The sequence below is a fragment of the Cydia amplana genome, chromosome 19 (genome assembly GCF_948474715.1).
Source record: "Cydia amplana chromosome 19, ilCydAmpl1.1, whole genome shotgun sequence".
Classification (NCBI taxonomy): domain Eukaryota; kingdom Metazoa; phylum Arthropoda; class Insecta; order Lepidoptera; family Tortricidae; genus Cydia; species Cydia amplana.
Window position 1 is genome coordinate 5,621,069 of NC_086087.1, and position 21,207 is coordinate 5,642,275.

The 21,207-nt window shown below is 39.2% G+C and overlaps 1 protein-coding gene across 1 annotated transcript; it reads left to right on the forward strand.

Moving 5' to 3' along the window:
- The first annotated feature begins 252 nt into the window (after positions 1–252).
- Positions 253–19,709, forward strand: LOC134657125 (luciferin 4-monooxygenase-like). Its single transcript, XM_063512678.1, has 15 exons — positions 253–408; positions 808–1,015; positions 1,471–1,666; positions 2,200–2,322; positions 3,519–3,557; positions 8,723–8,879; positions 9,302–9,509; positions 12,429–12,624; positions 12,963–13,085; positions 16,542–16,716; positions 16,950–17,090; positions 17,883–18,023; positions 18,328–18,558; positions 18,858–19,020; positions 19,554–19,709. Exons 1-15 carry the CDS (start codon positions 253–255, stop codon positions 19,682–19,684), a joined length of 2,388 nt encoding a protein of 795 aa, XP_063368748.1. The 3' UTR covers positions 19,685–19,709.
- The last annotated feature ends 1,498 nt before the right edge of the window (positions 19,710–21,207 follow it).

The window sequence follows — 21,207 nt, forward strand, 5'->3', positions numbered from 1 at the left end:
TGGAGCGGGTGAGCGGGTGAGCGGGTTAACGAAAAATAGTATGAGCAACGCTAACTAGCGCGGACCCGTGTGACGGGGTTTACCTATGTACGATAGTGTGGCAGTGCGAGCCCGATGGGCGTGCACCCGCTCCGTACCCTAAGTCGGCGTAGAGACATAATTATAATTCCACACGCACGTAGTAGTCTGGAGGGGGCTTATGGTTATAGGGACTTGCTTAAGGGCCGGGGAGATTAACCCTTTGCGTGCAGAATGTATCCGTCAAGAAGAGTGAACGACTCCGTGCACTGGTTCATGAACGAGCTGACGTCTCGGGTGGTCGCGGAGTCGGGGAAACCTTCCGACAGACACCATCTCGGGAAAATCCTGCTGCAAAGCCTTAAGGATGATCCGGATTTCGTTTTGCAGGTAATTTATATTTACAAAAAAAAGGATTACAGTGAATAGATTTAGCAAATTAAAGTAAAAATGTTCTTTTCGTCAGAATTCTAAAATTAGTTTGTAGAATTTGTGAATTTAAGCTAATTATTTCCCACCCCTATTTTACCTTACCTACTCTGAACCTACTGCACCTTAAGAATCAATCGTTTAGGCTTAATAACGGGTTGTTACACTTTCCTAAATTTAGTAAATAACAAGAAATCTCTTATCGTGCCTCACGTATGGCCCATTTATATCTGATATATTACCTATATCCTATCGTTTCCCACGTATTGCGGCGTCCCTCTTGTCAGTACCTAACTATACTTAACTAAGTTTAGGAAGGTGTAACTAGCCCTTAAAAGCACTAATAATGGTTTAATGTAGATCGACGGTGCGACCGGCGAATCAGAAACCAATGGTTCAGTCCTCGCGAGGACAGTTCGCTGCGCCATCGCCCTCAAGAGCCGGGGTCTCCGGCGCGGTGACGTCATCACCCTCATGGCTCCGAACCACATCGACCTGACCATACCGTTCTACGCGGCGCTTTACCTGGGAGTCATTGTGTCACCTATTGACACGACCTTGGGTGTTAGTGAGTATCCAGAATGATATGATTAAGATTACCTACCTAATAAATATAATATAGGACAATTTTATACAGATCGACTTAGTCCCACAGTAAGCTCAATAAGACTTTGTATTTACACAGTAAGTACTTACTTATATTCTTATACTTCTGAGGCTTATACTAACATACTGATAATTTATCAAGTCTAGATTTATTTACTCTGATGTTTACAGAAGTTGCTTAGCGGGTCAGGTGTTCAAAATGATCTTAACGCGACTTTATTGTTAAGAGAATAAGAAATTTCGTTTTTCGCGGTAATGATTAATGATTGTCTGGTAAGTGGTAAACTAGGTAACCTAGCAGCCACCATACAAGTTATGTTAGAAATAACATGAAATTTGACAGTAACTTTCGCTATTTGTACTTTTTTTTTATCGTGCAAAAATATTAAATAAATAATGGGTAACACTCTTCTCTAGACGAACTCCAAAGCAACTTTGAAGTGTCCAGACCTAAGGTGGTGTTCTGCCAGAGTGCCCGGGCCCAAGACGTTCAGCAAGCTCTAAAAAAAATCGAGAAAGATGCCTTCATAATAACCTTCGATAAGGGTGGCCCGTGCAGTTTCATAGAATTTTTGGAGAAATATGGAAGTCAAAGTTCTGTTGAAAAGTTCAAGTGAGTTATTTGATGTATATGTCACCGTAAAATTGTAAACACTCGTCATATTATAATCTCAATAGTTACTAAGCTTAGAATAAATTTAAAAGTGGAAAAACTACTGTCTTGTTTAATAGCATCGTTCGCAGACGTTTCTGCTTGGTAAAAATTAAAACTCAATAGTTACATTATAAACTGACGGTAGAGAGATTACACGGGTGCCCACGGGCGTAATTATCCGGGTTCGGAATCGATGATCTGATTCCATGCTAAATATTTTTTTTTTGTTTTAAACAAAGTCGTTTATTAATATATCATTTATCTCACGTGCCTTCTCAAGGCTTATTTATAAAGGGAGGAGTGAATGATTCACTGTGTTCTGTGTTCGAGAGAACATCTGTAGCTCAGTTTACTCAGTTAGTTATATAGCCACTGGGTCAGTTTTCCAGACCATGGCAAGTTGTTAGTTATATAGCCACTGGGTCAGTTTTCCAGACCATGGCAAGTTTACAAATCGCTCAAGATGGATTAAAAATAAACTGTTTTCACAGACCAACGGACTTCGATCCTGAAGATACAATCGCCATCCTGATCGCTACCAGCGGGACCACCGGGTTACCCAAATGTGCTGCCGCCACTCATAAGAATCTCGCTGTCACCGGACCGTACGTATGGTAAGTACCTACTTTTAGCATAGGCCGGCCACACACAGCACATATGACACGGCCACACTTTAACGACACATTAGGGTAACATTCCATTTCTGACCGCAGCTGCACTACTGGTACTGTTGGTCTAAGAGCTAGCCACGGCCATAGGTATGCAATTTATAGAGCAACGAAATCCCTCTAGTTAGTATGCCATACTATCATTATTAATTAATCCGGGCGCCTGGCAGCTGTTTAGCGGTGGGTGTGGGAGTGGATGGGCAACAAAGTGGTTGTAAAATCAATTGAAGGTGTGCAATTAGCACACGCAGTGTTAATGTTATTTAACCTTTTAACCGCCATAGAATACGTCATCGAGCGTGCTCGTGTCGCCGGGGGTTACGAAGTTTTGTCTTATTTATCAGACAGCGGCGAAATGAGACCGATTTTCTATGTCTTATATATCAGTCTACGGCGGTTAAAAGGTTAAAACGTCAAACTTCTATGAAATTATGAGGTATAAGTAAATAACACTTGCACTGCATGTGCTATCAAAATCGTTGCAGACTTACCTTGGTCTAACTCTATTAGCGAAGCCCTCTGTTCTACGAACAATGTGCCCCGCCTACTGCTACTTAAATTTGAATTTGTCTTCAGACCCTATTTAATTACAACTCTAGAATAGCATGTAATTATAGCAACTTACTGGAATTCGTCGAAAAGGCTTTTACCCCCATACTTCCCCAAGAATTCAGGGAAGCTGAGCCGGTCGGCTGTATCGAAGGTGACTATGAAGGCATCCGACTCTGTTCCGCTCAGAGCTAGCTGCACGTCAGGGGCCCGGTCGCTTTGGCAGAAGACCATCTTGGGTCTAGTCACTTCGAAACTTCGCTGGAGTTCATCTACAAAAAAAGTTTTTTGGACTTTATTAACATTAAATAGAATATTTAATACTGAATACAGAAAGAAAAAGTCGATTGGTGTTTAAAAACTTCAATATTAGCTGAGGCTTTTAAATTTTATCAACAATCCCGAATACCTACGGTGTGTACATTGTATCTTATTAGTGTATAACCTACACGGAATCTAGGGGCCACTACGACGATCACGCATTTATCGTGTGTCATCGCTGTCAATTTCTAGTAAATTTGTATGTACGGGAGTGACACATGACCGACCACCATATCCTGGATACTCACTGACACCCAAAGTCCTGTCAACAGGAGACACAATCACTCCCAGATAGAGCGCCGCGTAGAACGGTATGGCCAGGTCGATGTGGTTCGGAGCCATGAGGGTGATGACGTCACCGCGCCGGAGACCCCGGCTCTTGAGGGCGATGGCGCAGCGAACTGTCCTCTTAAGGATTGATCCATTGGTTTCTGATTCACCCGTCGCCCCGTCTATCTAAAGGAAACTTGAAATCAGGAGTTGAATTCAGCATGAGAAAATTACACTAAGAGAAGTCATATGGCTAGACTCTTTCTAAGCTGCACTTATTTTCAAATGACAACGTGTGGGTGGAATGGCTATTATTAACATTAAGTATAAGTATCTATTATCTTTACAACTTTGACGGTCTGTGGTGGCATTTTTACACTCTGTCACTGCATTATATAAAAGTAAGTAGTAGATTAAGCTTAGTACAGCGAAGTATAGTGCCATGCCGCAATTATGGCATTGCCGAGTTGTTTGCCTTAATTGTCAATTTACTAGTTGACAAGGTTTCTTGAGTCAAATAGGGCCCACAGGTATTCCCATGCCCTACTGGGTCTAAGTCTAAGTGGTGTCTAATACTCAGGTTTTGCGGCTTTAGCAAAATATCAATTTAAAAATATTTAAAAGTCAACGACTTCTAGGAGGTCCATCATCTCGTCGATTTAATTTAGATGCGTTGCCTAATCTAATAACTTAATTCGTCATGACACACTTTATATTTAACGTTTCACAAGATAACTGATGAAAACTCAAAAAATGTCGCGCTTATCATTAGATTCATTAGCTAGCAACCTTATTTGCATTTGGAAACTCGTTAAATTTTAAGGTCAACGTAGAATTGGGATCATGCGTATCTGTGTCATCTCATAGCTAATGAAGCTTATTTACCGTTATTTGTTTAAAGGTCCGTTTATACGAGTATCTACAGACATTAAGCGTACCGCCGCGCGTAGCCATCATGCCAATCGCTTACGCTCCGTAGCGATCGAAACGCAACTGTCATTGTCGCACTAATATGGAAGAGTGATAGAGAGTAGAGACACAAAGCGTTTCGTTGTCGAAGCGATAGCGATTGTCACCTTGGCTAGCCCGTCTGACACGTGCTGTTGCAGACAAAATAATATTCTTATAACGTGCAGGGGGGCAATTTCGATTCTAGTCCTAATTAATCATTCAAAATCATAGTTCAAGTGTATGAAAAAACTAATCAAAATTTGCATAAAGACTTTGCACTCTAGGTACTTATTGATTAAAAAGCAAATTATGCACACGCCGATTTCCAAAAATAATGCATTCCCATCAGCGGGTGTGATGCGTTGGGTGTGGGCGAGTGTGTGATTCTCACCTGTAAAACGAAATCCGGATAATCTTTCAGGCTCCGCAGCAGGATTTTCCCGAGATGGTGTCTGTCGGAAGGTTTCCCCGACTCCGCGACCACCCGAGACGTCAGCTCGTTCATGAACCAGTGCACGGAGTCATTCACTCTTCTTGACGGATACATTCTGTGGATAAATTAAAGACAAAGACACCATTTTATCACATAAATAAGTATACTCTGACACAGCCACTTTGTCAGCTGAAAGAGCCGGCAAGTTTAAAAATGTAGGCGCGAAGGATTGATCTCCCATAGAAGATTTGAATTTCGCGCCATAATCATCCTTTGTTTCCTTCTGAATACCGTTTTTTCCTGACTTTAATCCCCCTACCTAATTAAACACATCCAAATCTTCGCTTTTGAGGAACTCCTAGAGTAAAACCACCACACCACTTTGACCTCGCAGAATAAAACGTTGAAAAACGACTTCGTAGTGTGTTCGTAGTTCTTAATAACTTAAAATTTGTGTTTGTTGTGCGCGGTTAGAAGATGCTGATGTCAACTTAAGCCAGTCTTTTCCGAGACCACGGGGACAACGCCGTCCTCGAAACGTCGGAGGTAAATCTTAAAACTTAGATACGCGATTAAGTCCCGTTGTACAATTTAATAATGTGTAAAAATCGTGAAAGTTTAAATCAGTGGTAAAATTTGAGCCAACACTTTTTTTATATTTTTAAATAAAAATAAAAAAAGGAAAACACCTTAATCCGGTAGAATGTTTGGAAAACGACTGCGAATCATTTCCCTTCTCATGCCCAGCATACTAGTCATAGTCATCTTCATACCGACTTTTCTCGTTTGACTGTGCTACTAACTTTAATGAGAATTCTAAGAGCCGGTTGCATAATAATTTGACCTACTTAATGTAGGTATCTAATCTAAGTAGGTTCTACGTATGTAGGTAACGTAGTAGGGCCGTAGTAACGGTGATAATTTATTTTTTTGTCGATTTCTTTCGTGATATTTGGAGAAAGTTTGGCTGGTTTGAAGATTCTGTTGTTGTCTGGAAGAGATCGCTCTTAAGCGATAAGACCGCCTGTCGTTACCTCTATTGTCTTTGTTTATGTTATTGTACATTTATTGTAAACTACGTGTATGTGAGGTGTGCAGTAAAGAGTTTTGTATTGTATTGTAAGATTCTGATGGACGGATAAATACGAAATCACAACGTGGGACAACCACATCTTCAGTTACGAAAATACCATACGTTTTTGGTGTCATACTGATTTATTTTTAAAACCAATTTACATATCAAAATAAAATTAGAATTTGGTACAGTTAAAATTAAAATCACACTTTAAATTAAAAACAAAAGCCAATTTACATGTCAAAATAAAATTAGAATTACAGTAAAATTGTTCCATATAATAACAAAAAGTTTATACAGGGTGCTTCCTGTAACATGAGCAATAAATTAAACTGTAGGCTGTACTCCTCAAACTGACCAACATTTGTTCAGCACCTTTTGAAAATAACTCATGTTTTGATTTTTATTACACTTTAAAGTTTATTCTAAGACGCAATGTATTACAAATTTTGTTATGTTTAAATTAAAGCGTGACAAGCAACGTTAAACACACTGATGTCAGCATACATTGAAGGCAATATTTATTTTGTATGAAAAAGAGGAAGTCTAAAGGATTCATAATTTTTAAAAGTCGCTGAGCTAATGGTCAGTTTGAGGAATACAGCCTTTAGTTTAATTTATTGCTCCTGTTACAGGAAGCGCCCTGTATAGGTATTAGGTATATAGATGTAATTGTATGTACCTACAGTTACTGACAGTTAGGTGCAACCGGTCCTTAATGACACTAATACATTAAGCCGCTATTGTTTAAACTACTTTCGTTAATGATTCGATAAAACGGTAACCGTAATTTGGTTGTTTGGATTTTTTCGTAGTGCCATTCGGTTGTCGTCGATAGGGACTGCACATTGCACGTCCCTTCTCCGACGATAAAGCGGTTCGAAAAAGCGGTGTAAGAGGAATTTCGTCCCGCGGACGCTACAGCTGTGGAATGGGCCCCCTGCCGAGATTTCCCGAGGGACTACAGTTTGGGGTTCTTTAAAAAAGGAGTGTACAGTTTTTAAAGGGTCGGCAACGCGCATGGAACATCTCTGGAGTTGCAGGCGTCCATAGGCTACGGTGACTGCTTACCATCAGGCGAGCCGTATGCTTGTTTGCCACTGACTTGGTATTAAAAAAAAACAGATAGGTATGTAACTTTTTCTTCCGAAATGCTAGGGTTCCTATGATATCTAATAATACTTACTCAGATTTAATTTTGGAGTTACCACTACCTAAGTACCTACCTACTTACTTTTGAAGTCATACAATTTCTAATCAGAAAATAAAATGGCTATAGTTATCAACTGTTTGAAGAAAAATGTAATGCGAACAAATTAAAAATGACGAAGTCGCGGAGAGTTAGAGATGCACCGGATATTCAGTTACTATCCGGTATCCGGCCTATCTGGCTATAGTATATTTGCATGATTTCGGAGTTAATAATTGGATTTAAGAAACAGTCAGGGACATAAATCGTTTATTATTTTAAAACAATTCAAACATTCTACCTACTCACTTGCACGCGCATTAATTTCGAACCTAGAAATGAGTCCGCGCGAATGTTCACTACTAAACAGGTAAAAACCTGCACCTGAGAAACCGAAATGTAGGTACAGTTCCGCCGATGGTCAGACCGAACAACCGGTATCCGGCCAAACAACTATCCGTTGCATGTTGCATCTCTAGAGACAATAGATAACACAGATTTTTATATGATAAGATAACAACACTTGACAGTACCATGGACTAATACAGTACCTACATATTAAATAAAACCAAAAACCACCTAAGTGCGTGTCGGACTCACGCCCCGAGAGTTCCGTAGTTTCAACATAATTTTATACAGTGTATTTTTTTTTCCTTGAGACCGAATCATGCAGAACATTTTTTTAGGGTTTCGTAGTGAACTAGGAACCCTAAGTACCTATGACAATTAATTTCCTTAAAATCAAAATCCTGCCATAACAGTTAAGAGGTTTGATCATTATTAATTAGATGTTACGACATCATTATAAATAATTAAATTTGTCCACAGAAAAAAGTTAAAAACAGGAAAACCTTGTGTTTGTTTTACTTAAATACGAAAAATGCAGTGAACGATCTATTAACATTTCTTGGGATAGGTAATTTGGATTGTTAGGGACCCCTCAAGTATAGAACCCTAAAAAAGAATCCTACAATAAGTGAAAGACAAACACAAAAACACAACGGCTCTGAATAAAAGGTGACATACATCAGTTGCCGTTTCATTTTACGTTTTTTTCCAGCGAGAGTTTTTAAAGGTATGTCATGGCTCCTCTACACGATGGCCCAGCGTTGGACCAGCGGGATGGCCATGCGATGGTTATGGCTCCTCTACACGATAGCCCAGCGCTGGACCAGTGAGATGGCCATGCGATGGTTGAGAGCACGCACTATGGAATGGGCCACATGTAGATGCGTACGCACCATCGCTGCCCACTACGTTTGATGTGCGGACGAAAAACCGACACCGTGCGTGGCCATCCCATCGCGATCCCAGCGCGTCGTAACCATCCGACACCACTACCTTCTCTACACTCTGGCCCATCTTAGTGGGCCACTATGAATGGTCCATCGTGTAGAGGAGCCATTACCCACTACCTGTATATATATACGATGGTGCGGATCCGATGGGCGTGCACCCGCTCCGTGCTCCAAGTCGGCACGCACGACGTAGTCTAGAGAGGGCTTATGATGGGCCGGGGAGACACCTATATAGGGTAACATTAACCCTTTGCGTGCAGAATGTATCCGTCAAGAAGAGTGAACGACTCCGTGCACTGGTTCATGGGCGAGCTGACGTCCCGGGTGGTCGCGGAGTCGGGGAAACCTTCCGACAGACACCATCTCGGGAAAATCCTTCTGCAAAGCCTTAAGGATGATGCGGATTTCGTTTCGCAGGTAATTTATATTGACAAAATAATGGATTTAATTACAAGTACGGTTGACTAATAGCTAATTATTAAATAAAGCTTGATAAAGCTAAGCAAATTTAAAGAAAAAAATGTTTTTTTTTTCCACGGAATTCTAGAAATAGTTAAGTAAGCTAACATTTCCCACCCCTATTTTAGAGAGAATGAACTGAACCTTGTGCACCTTAAGAATCAATCGTTTAGGCTTAATAAGGGCCTTAGTACACTTTTCTGAATTTAGTAAATAACAAGAAGGACGCTGCCATACGTGGAGGCACGATAAGGTCCATTAGAGAATCTCTTATTTTATGTGGCCCATATAAATATCTGATATTATCTTAATCGTTTCCCACGTATTGCGGCGTCCCCCTTGTCAGTAACTAAATTTACTACTATAATGGTTTAATGTAGATCGACGGTGGGACCGGCGAATCAGAAACCAATGTTAAAGTCCTCGCGAGGACAGTTCGCTGCGCCATCGCCCTCAAGAGCCGGGGTCTCCGGCGCGGTGACGTCATCACCCTCATGGCTCCGAACCACATCGACCTGGCCATACCGTTCTACGCGGCGCTTTACCTAGGAGTCATTGTGTCACCTATTGACATGACCTTGGGTGTTAGTGAGTATCCAGAATGATAATATGATTAAGATTACGAGGGGCGTTCAAAATATTCTCGGTATTGATATCTTACAACCTCTTCTAAAATTTCTTTCGTTACTGGCCGCTAAGGTTTATTCATTGACATTAAAAAAAAGTATAATTCGAACCGAGATGTTCTTTTGTTTTTCTGCAATTGCTGAACAAACATGAACATCATGTGGGAATTGACAATGTTAACTAAATTAGAACATCGATGCGTGATAAAATTCTTGACAAAACAGGGTAAAAATCAAAAAGCCATAAAAGAGGAAATGGATTGTGTTTACCGTGAGTCTGCTCCTTCTTTATCTACCATTCAAAAGTGGTCAAGCGAGTTTAAACGTGGAAGGGAGAGTGTTGAAGACGACCCTAGACCTGGCCGGCCTGTAGTAGCTACTTCACAAGAAAATATTGATAAAGTGGAAAAACTTATATTGGAAGATGGTCGAGTGAAGGTAAAATCTATAGCACAAGTAACCAATCTCTCTATTGGTACCGTACATGATATTATCCATGACCATCTTAATATGTCAAAAGTAAGTGCAAGATGGGTTCCGCGAATGCTGACTCGGCTTCAAAAAGACATGCGTGTAGCTTGTTGTTCCGATTTTATTGACCTGTGCGGTGAAAATCCTGATGAGGTGCTGCAAAGAATAGTTACTGGAGATGAAACCTGGGTTCATCATTATGACCCAGAGAGTAAACAAGAGTCCATGCAGTGGCACATTAAGGGTTCAGCTCATCCCAAGAAGTTCAAGGTCATCCCTTCAGCTGGCAAGGTCATGGCCACGATATTTTGGGATTGTGAAGGAGTATTACTGATCGATTATAAAGAAAAAGGTGTAAATATCACAGGACAGTACTACGCTAACATTCTACGTCAATTAAAGGATGCAATCAAAGAAAAGAGGCGAGGAAAGTTAACCAAAGGTGTTATGCTTCTGCATGACAACGCCCCGTCCGTGCTCATATTGCCAAGGCAGCTATTGTTGAATGTGGGTTTGAAACTGTTACTCACCCACCGTATAGTCCGGACTTAGCCCCCAGCGACTTCTTTTTGTTCCCCAATCTTAAAAAGGATCTGCGTGGAAATAAATTTTCCGATGATGAAGCATTGAAGGCGGCAGTGGAGGAGCATTTTTACACCAAAGATAAAAAATATTTTTATGCAGGATTAAAAAAAATAATTGATCGATCTTTTAAGTGTATGAACATAGGGGGGGAGTATATTGAAAAATAAAAATATCAAACTTTTCGTACTTGTTTGTTTTCATTCTCATACCGAGAATATTTTGAACACCCCTCGTACCTACCTAATAAATACAATAATATACTTAGGACAATTTTATACAGATCGACTTAGTCCCACAGTAAGCACAATAAGACTTTGTATTTACACAGTAAGTACTTACTTATATTCTTATACTTCTGAGGCTTATACTAACATACAGATAACTTATCAAGTCTAGATTTATTTACTCTGATGTTTACAGAAGTTGCTTAGCGGGTCAGGTGTTCAAAATGATCTTCACGCGACTTTATTGTTAAGAGAATAAGAATATGTACTTATTCGTTTTTCGTTTTTCGCGGTAATGATTAATGATTGACTGGTAAGTGGTAAACAGAGATGCGATTTATTTGAAATACTTCTATTTAAAATGCAAATACAAAATGCAAAATACCTATTTTGTATTTTGCATTTAAATGCCTTTTAGTAAAAAACATTTTGTATTTTATTTGAAATACTTTTCGAGATGTATTTTGCATTTTTATATTCATTTCAAAATGCAAAATACTTTGTGATTAAGTTTAGCCAACATTACCAGTCAAACAAAATGAAATGAACGAATGACGCTTGTATTGCCAAATTTGACCGATAGAGGCGCCTGCTAGCGCCTGGCGCCAGCGCCAGGTATTGTTAAAAAGCGTAATAAATAAAAATTGATGTTTTTTTTTTTCACTTTTTAACAATACCAGTCCAGTTGTTATTAATAAAAGAAAAGTGTAATAATAATAAAATAAGAACTACATAGAATCAACCGAAATAAATGGCCACACAAGTCACAAAATGGAGCCATGGCTCTCTTTTCGTTAGTCTAGTTTTTTACATTATTTTAAGTGAGTATTCTCTTTATTCATTTTTCGTCTTAAGTTAGGTTTTATTACAATATGGATATAAAATTAAAATATAAAAACACTTACAAAAACAATATAATAATATTATAAAAAAACCTAACCTAGGATGCCGCCAGCAGCGGGGCAAGGCCCAAGCTGCCGGTGGTCAGGGCCACAGAGAGAGGAACCGGCGGACTATCCGCGCCGTGTCCAAGATCACCGCCTTCTGCATCTGGCCCTTGATCCAACCACCTAGCGAGAGTCTCAAGATGTTGGTCGAGACTCTTCGCTATTAGACGAAGTATTATTATTATTAATAACAGAATTTATTGATACGCGTACTGATAAATATGACCAAAATGTCATGCATAAGGTGCCATGTTATTAGACGTTTTTGTTCGGCTCTGCATTGTGTCTCTATTTCTCATGACAAATACCTAAAATAAATAAAAATATCTGAGATTTGGTCAAAAGGTATTTTATTTTGAAAAAGTATTTTGAAAATACCTATTTTGCATTTAGCATTTGAAATACATAACGCAAAACTATTTGGTATTTTGCATTTGAAATAGTAAATCTGAAAAGTATTTTGCATTTTGTATTTAAATGCTTTTTTAAAACCATTTTGTCCATCTCTGGTGGTAAACTAGGTAACCTAGCTGCCGCCATACACTCAAAGTTATGTTAGAAATAACATAGAATTTGACATGAACATTCGCCATTTGTACTTTTTTTTAATTGTGAAAAAAGATTAAATAAATAATGGCTAACACTTTTCTCTAGACGAACTCCAAAGCAACTTTGAAGTGTCCAGACCTAAGGTGGTGTTCTGCCAGAGTGCGCGGGCCCAAGACGTTCAGCAAGCTCTAAAAAAAATCGAGTTAGATCCCTTCATAATAACCTTCGATAAGGGTGGCCCGTGCAGTTTCATCGAATTTTTGGAGAAATATGGAAGTCAAAGTTCTGTTGAAAAGTTCAAGTGAGTTATTTGATTTAATACCTACATTGTTTTTATCACAAGTCCATTATGTTTTAAGCAAACAATAATCTATACCTAAGTAAATACAAATGAATACCTAACTGTTTTAGCCCCACGGGCGTAACTAAATAGATTTTTTTTGTTTTAAACAAAGTCGTTTATTAATATAAGATTTATCTTAGGTAGTTAAAATAATCACGTGCCTTCTCAAGGCTTATTTATACAGGGAGGGAGGGAATGGTTTTTACTCAGTTAGTTATAGCCACTGGGTAAGTTTTCCAGACCCTGGCAAGTTTACAAATCGCTCAAGATGGATTAAAAATAAACTGTTTTCACAGACCAACGGACTTCGATCCTGAAGCTACAATCGCCATCCTGATCGCTACCAGCGGGACCACCGGGTTACCTAAATGTGCTGCCGCCACTCAGAAGAATTTCGCTGTCACCGGACCGTACGTATGGTAAGTACGTACTTTTAGCATTTAAAGGCCGGCCACACGACGTTACGACCAGGGTTGGGCAAAATACTGGCTTCCACGTATTTGAAATACAAATTACAAAATACATTTTTAAAAGTATTTGAAATACAAAATACAAACTACTTTGGTGACGGGTATTTGAAATACAAAATACAAATTACAGTGTTTAAAATAATGTATTTCAATTACAAAATATACCTTTATTTATTTTTTTTTGTTTAGCATTTAGTTTTAACGTTAACGAATATCCTTTCATATAAACTTATAGGGTCATTGCGCTAGTTTTCGTCCAGCTCTAGTTTACGTCCACTTGACGAAATTTGAATATATACCTACATTCCTGCACAAATTTGGACTGATTTCAATCCTTAGGTATGTCTAAGGCGTCTAAGCAATATATCTGTCTACATATAACAATGATATTTCGCAAAAAGGAAGCGCTGGTGGCCTAGCGGTAAGAGCGTGCGACTTGCAATCCGGAGGTCGCGAGTTCGAACCCCGGCTCGAACCAATGAGTTTTTCGGAACTATGTACGAAATATCATTTGATATTTACCAGTCGCTTTTCGGTGAAGGAAAACATCATGAGGAAACCGGACTAATTCCAATTACGGCCCTAGTTTACCCTCTGGGTTGCTAAAAACTAGTGCCAACGCCAATTACTGGGATTAGTTTCCAAGCGGACCCCAGGCTCCCATGAGCCGTGGCAAAATGCCGGGACAACGCGAGGAAGATGAAGATTTCGCAAAAAGTAGTAAATTAAAAATGAAATATAGGTGAGGGTGGGGAGGGTCGATCCCTAGGGGACACTTGGTAAACTTCATTTTCAATCAAACCAAACGAGATACATTTTTTGCACTGTTAACACTCATTCATTCGTTCCTAACTTCACGTTCTGTCATGGCACTGTATCGGAAAAGTCAGTGGTTCAAAAATGGCGGACGGTGAAAGATTTTCTGCGTACTATATTCAATTTTCGGTAAGCTTTAACTGGATTTATTTTATAATATGAGATGGAAATGATGTTAGTGAGTGTGCTTATTTTATTTGTTGTTTATTGAAGTGATGAATAACTTGGATTACATTGATATACGCGAACACACGTTTCGAGTACGGCACGTTTTATAATCTTACTATGTATGGGGAGACTTTGTCTTTTTCTTCAGGGGAGATATGTTTCCGGGATCATGTCACCCCCAAAGCGATCAAGTACACATTGTAATAAATTTACTTACAAAATGATTCATAGAGCTATCATAAATATTTTCTTTTCTTTAGTAAATCATGCCGCAAAATTACGACCAGTGAAACACTGATTCAAACTTTCAAGGTTTTTGACTCATTATTGTTTATTGAAACGGGATTTAATGGCGTATAATTCAGTTTTTAATTATACAACCGACTTCGAACTCCGAAAACGGAATTATCCCCGTGGCCTTTGAAAAGACTAACTAAAGTTGACATCAACATTTTGCGAACTACCCGCACTTGGTCTTGATTATCAAGTTAAACGTTTTACACACAGGGGATGTTACTCGGTCGACAAACAACACTTATAACGATATTTGGTTATCAACCGGCGATATTTGTTTTTATGGATGAATATTTTAATGCCTTTCCGACCTTATGTACTATAGAACCGACGGTCCATAGAAAGGATTTTAGGATTATGCAGTTCAAACACCGTCCTCGAAACGTGAGCAGTAAATTTCTAAACTTATTTAATATAGTAAACAATAACGACCAGAGATGGGTAAAAAATTTAAAATTGCTGTAGGTATCTGACGCTAAAAATACCTTCATAATAACTTTAAAAAATTTAGCTTGTTACAAGAAATTTTATGTTAATAACTTAGATTTTTGTTTTTTTTTTTAACTTTTTTTGGTTCAAAAATTGATTCCCTATTTTATGTTGTTTTATGGATAATACCATTACATTGTTTTTTTTAAGTATATGATTATGGATTAATATGTGTTTGATATCTTCATATATTAATTTTCTGTAGATAAAGTGAATAAATTAATGTAGATACTACCCTCGAAATATGACATTGCCGCTTAAAATCTTTTTACCAAGTGTCCCCAAATCTGGAAGACTTGATCCCTTCGGCTTAGACATCTGATTACCGGAAATACAACTTCAAAGCATGGAAGATGCAATATATATATGTTTGCTGTGTATTTTACAAATTATAGATGCATTGCTAATAGCGATCCGAGTTATATAATCAATGAGAATCTGGTATGGGGAGACATGGTAAAAATCTGTTTACCATGTGTCCCAAGAACCAGGGTCACTTGATCCCCCTAGGATCAAGGCTCCCGACCAGGGGTAAACAAGTCTCCCTTACATAGGGGACACATGGTAAAAGTCAAAAGTATGGGTTTTCATTAAATAACGGTCTAATTTATTGCACAAATCTGTTCTAATTCAAACTAGAACTGAAGAGATAAATTCTGAATCGTATGGTCTATAAAGTTTTTCAATACTACAAATAGTTAAGAAAATGTATGCTAAAAACCAAAGGGGTGATCAACCCTCCCCAGTTTCCCATATTTGATAATCCGTCAAGTCGTCGAAAACTAGTGCATGGACGGAAACTACTGCAATGACCCTATCCCCTAGATTTAAACGAAAAGTTCCACGCAGAAGTTGACCTAATATAGATCCAGTATCCAGCCAATGAAAATTGTATCTCGGCTGGATCGGAGGTTCGCGGTCGGCTCACAGCTTGTGCGAGAGATTAGACATTTTAGGATTAAAGAATTTAATAAAATGTATTTATAGAGATGTATTTTGAAGCTTGAAGTATTTGAAATACAAAATACTAAATACATGTGAGTGCAGTATTTGAAATACCAAATACAAAATACTTTTGAGGTAGTATTTGAAATACAAATACAAAATACTAATTTGTATTTCAAATACGTATTTCAAATACATGTAATTGAAATACTGCCCAACCCTGGTTACGACACACGGCACGTACGAGACGGCCACACGACAGACACGTTACGTAAAAATGTTAGAGCGGCGCACGCACAGTCGCACACGTCACGCAAGCAGTGTATCGTCTCTTGCAAGGATCTGAGGGTCTACCGCGAACCACGTTCGACGTGTTGTTTCCCTGTCCCACTTAGTACAAATTTCCAAGTGCGACAGAAAGGCAATACGTAGAAGGTGGTTCGCGGTAGGCCCTCTGTAAGTCTGTATATTAGAATGCACCCGTGCATTCGGAACCTGACGATCGACTTATTTATTTATGTAATTTACATAGGTAACTCGCTACTTGTTATAGTCCTGTCAGTGAGTCCTGTCCACTTTTCTAAGATCAAGCAGGTATAAGTAGTAAATCTATGCCGAACTTGATGTTAGAATAGAAATCGGTCTGGCTATGTTATACATACATACCTATTAATAGGTATGTTATATTTTTAGGACTCGGTACACCAAGTTCCCAACTCCAACTAAGATGGTACTGATAGCATCACCAGTGCAATGGATGACGGCGCAAGTGATGATTCTGATGTCTCCTGTAATCCGTTTTACCAGACTGCAATCGTCTCAATCTTTAACGCAGCGACACACGTATGATCTTATCAACACTTATAAGGTATCTCCGATCAGATTTAATACTATGTACCTACTTGCAAATTGTTTGATGATGTGAAAACTTCTTTAGCGGCGCTGTGCACTTTTTGAGGTGGGGAAAAAATGTTAAACTCGAGACAGCGTAAGACGATCACGTGACCGTAAATGGCTCTATGACTCCTAATTGTGTGTATATCCACAAAAGGGAAAGTGGCCATAATTGCTGTGTAAACCCATTAACCTACGTTGTTGCAGCCAACCTATACTGTATTTAGTCCAACGTTCATGACCACGTTGCTGATACTAGAAGGAGCAGAACAGTGCGATTTCAGCTGTTTTGAGACCATCACTATGGGAGGAGGGAAAGTGTCAGCGGAGCTCGTCGGAGAGGTTAAGGTAAAAGATCGTAAGAACCGAAAAATAAATCATGTAGAAAAACCTACAAAACATATACAATTATTAAGCCTCGTGGTCGTAGTTACTTGCCATTGAGGAATAGTTGCATATAATTTAACACTACTTCAGTACGAAACATCTGAGAATATAGTCCGAATAATTTACTTCAGGAGTGCAAAAAACACATTAATAAATTATTCCTCTCATGTCCCTTGCGATGGCTGCGTTGGCGCCTAACTTCGTGGATACCCGACTCTCGCCAACCGCTACTTATATACGCAAATAAACACGTTGTTCTGATACGCTTTAAGAAAGACTGTATGAAGCTGCCCCGTATCTGAATGGTGCCATCTAGTGATGGGTAGGACATCAATTTAAAATGAGTTTGTATGAGTACCTCATTTTCTAAAATGAGGTGTTACAATGTCTTACTTCAAATGAGGTGAGGTACTAGCATCTTTTCAGCGTCGACTATTCCATTAATTCCAACAGCGACAATTTTTTTAATGTATATTCATGTTATGTATTCATCACTTCCTTTACAAATAAATAAATCTATCTATCTATATATTGTTATACGCTACAGTATTATAGGTAGTTGTTTGTGATGCGCGCGAGTGAATGAGTAAAATGAATAGAGGAGTGAAGTAAGACATTTTTGCGGTACGAAGTATTGCGACAAATTAACAAAATGAGTGGTACAAATGAGGTGCCTCACGAGTGAGCGACTCAACACTAGTGCCATCTGCCCCTACTAAACAAGATGATGGGCATTTCATCTTGTTGTTTCAGAAACTAACACCTAACACAGAAGTGTTGATCGGGTATGCAATAAGCGAGGCATCAACAATGGTGTTCGTAAACGACGCGACGAATGACAGAAATCCAATCCTGGGCTCCGTTGGAAAACCCATAGGGTGCTGGCAGTACAGAGTAAGCCTATAGTCGCCGAGGCCTTTACCTGATTTGGCAATAAGGGGTCTCCAAACTTTTTGATCTGAGGGCCACGGCATGCCCTTTACTCCTTTTCGAGGGTGAATTGTACAGAATTTGCTTATTTTCGGGGGCCGTATTGACTCGCGCATCGTAGTTTGGAACCCTGAGGGTCAAATATAGGCAAGATGCCAATAGGGTAGTTTCATCTATCAAAATTAAATTATGAAAGTATGTTATTTATGTAGTTTTTGTCATAAGGAACACGAAATCTGCACCGAACATTCCACCTTCCAATTTTCAGTTGATAGATGTTCAGACCCAAGAAGACATAAGCGAAGCATACAAAAATGGAGAAATATGGTTGAAAGGTCCTGGAATTGTTAAAGGCTACTATGAAAACCCAAAGGCAACGGCAGAGGCGTTTACCAAAGATGGTTGGTTCAAGACTGGCGATATGGTATACAGGGATGAAAACTACAACTTCTTCTTTGTAGAACGAATTAAAATGCTCCTGAAATATATGAACCATCAGGTAAGGAAAGTCATCACCAAATTTGGAGAAAATTCGAATCAATTCATATCCTTCAATGTAGCTAATATTCAGGAAGTTTTTCAACTCTTAGCCATAGTCCACAAGGTGGTTATATTATACTGGGTGATTTTAGGGTCGTGATCCCGAATGTCATAAGTTCGCTCCAACTTGACAGTGCCAAAGTCTGTCAGTGCCACTATTAAGACTATATCTCATATAGAGTTTTGACGATTACAATGGCTCTTCCACACTTGCAAGTCAGTCCAAGTAAGTAAAGTAACCTACTCTTCTTATCACAGATCTCGCCACTGGAACTGGAGGCTACAATACGTCAACACCCGGGGGTGTTGGACGTGGCCGTGACCGGTATACCGGACAAGCGCGGGGAGCTACCGGTCGCTTGCGTGGTGCGGCGGCCAGGGCATGACGTCAGTGCCGAGGAGATCAAACAGCTGGTCAAAGGTAAAGGAACTGAACAAGAGTACTTACACTCATTTAAAACAAGTACCCATAGTTAGGCGCTCGGCATGTAGGTATTGGCGCGAGCTAGACGCACGATGACTAAAATAACATGATTCAGATATCTTTCTGTAAATTCGAATTGGCCTGACGGGAAAATGCTTACAAAAATATATCATTCAGATACACATATTATCATTTTGACATCAAAATGTAAGTCGATTGGCCTCCGGAACGCGAGCACAAGTGACGATTCTATTAGCCGTCAGTTAGCAGTGCTTACTAGGTTACAAAAAGTCCTAATCAATTATTTATATCGACCGGGATATGGACCTAACTTTGTATTGTAAGGTAAGGTAATCATCACGGTCCATATCCCGGTCGATATAAGGTTACCTTAGGTTAGTGAAGCTAACCTAGAGTCATTCAAAAAGTCATTGATTTTACTACATGTGTAGTCTAAGATAAATTATTTTGATTAGAAATGACAACAATTGGATTTTACGCACTTTCTAAATTTGGGATGTATTTTACAGAAAATTTATCGGACTCGAAACAGCTAAGGGGAGGCGTACTATTCTTGGACGCGATTCCGCAAACGGCAACCACGAAGGTCCACCGAAGAAAACTCAAGGAGATAGCCTTGAACATGATAGCGGATCAATAAATAACAAACCATTCTTGTTCGCACTAGCAGGTTCACGCTATACGGTCCGGGCCAAGGCGTCCGACACTTCGTTTTCTATGACGGGTGACCGGCGAAAAATGAAGAAAATATTTTTTTATAAGAATATACCAAAATATTTTTTTTCATTTGATCGATTGACCATTATTTTATCCAAATAACAATAACTTTTCCCCACCCACCCACAAACCCACAAATCGCTCCGGACCTGTAAGGTTACTTTCAGATTCGGCTCTGGCAAGTTCATCTGCATTTTCATTGCCTATGAATCCCTCGTGCCCTGGGATCCATACCAGTTGCACTTTGTTGTGCCTTCCAAGCTGGTTCAGAGCTTGGACGCCATTGTATACCAGTCTAGAGTCCACCCTTGGCGCCGTAAGCGCTTTGAGTGCAGCCTGACTGTCGCTGAGTATATAGATATTCTTCCCTTGGGTCTGTCTAACTATATTCTCATGTACACAGGCAATTATAGCGAATGTCTCGGCTTGGAAGACAGTGGCGTAATTGCCCATGCTTATACTACTACTAAAGTCATTTGCATAAATGCCTACCCCCGTACCAGACTCTGTCTTAGACCCGTCTGTGTACCATATGATGTCGTTTTCATCCGACGTTGGTGCTTCAAGACCTTCTGTCCATTCAGCCCTTATTGGAACTTTAACATTAAAGTTCTTACGGAACACAAACTTAGGTTGCATCTTATCGAAGCCCATATTGGTGATCCTTTTCATGAAATTGTCGCATTCCATGTTTGTGTGTCTATCGCTCCAGAGGCCTGTTAAAGCCTACCTGTGTAGTGATTTCCGCGCCTCAGATTGTATCACTAGATGTAGCGGCGGGAGGTCTAGCAGTACCTCCATCGCCGCTGTCGGCGTCGTTCTAAACGCGCCAGTAATCGCCATGCATGCCGTTCTTTGTATTTTTATTGTTAATGCTTAGGTGCCTACCTATTCCACTTATCATAATATATTGTTATAATTATAATGACCAACTGCCAGAATGGTCAGATGTCACAGTATTCTTTGCAAAAATGCCCTGGTGTCAAAATGCCCATTCTTTAATCAAAAAGGTCAATTATTTATGTTTATGAGAAAGATGGCGCTACTATTGATATAACTATTGAACTAATGCATATTTTTTAATCAATATATTGATTGGAGTCGACGATAGCCCAAAGGAAAATAATTGACAAAGAAAATGTATTGCCTTGGAAAATTATTTGTGACAACATAAATAAAACTTATGATACTATCTGGTTGCCATATAGTTCTGTTACTGTCTGTTAACGATACTTTAACCCTATATTTTTTTAACTATAGATAGACTTCCCGACTTTCCGAGATACCTACTTACGGGAAATATGACATGTGGACTTCTTGAAATTTTGGCCAAATATTGTAACATCTATGTAGACCAACATCGTATCGCATTCAAGTATGACAATTAATTTATCATAATCAAGGTCCTGTCATAACAGTTAAATAGGTTTAATCATTAATAATTAG

Coding starts and splice junctions, on each gene's coding strand:
- LOC134657125 (XM_063512678.1), top strand. CDS start 253: ATGTATCCGTCAAGAAGAGTGAACGACTCCGTGCACTGGTTCATGAAC. Junction 1,667..2,199: donor AGTTCTGTTGAAAAGTTCAA/GTGAGTTATTTG, acceptor CTGTTTTCACAG/ACCAACGGACTTCGATCCTG. Junction 19,021..19,553: donor GATCAAACAGCTGGTCAAAG/GTAAAGGAACTG, acceptor TGTATTTTACAG/AAAATTTATCGGACTCGAAA.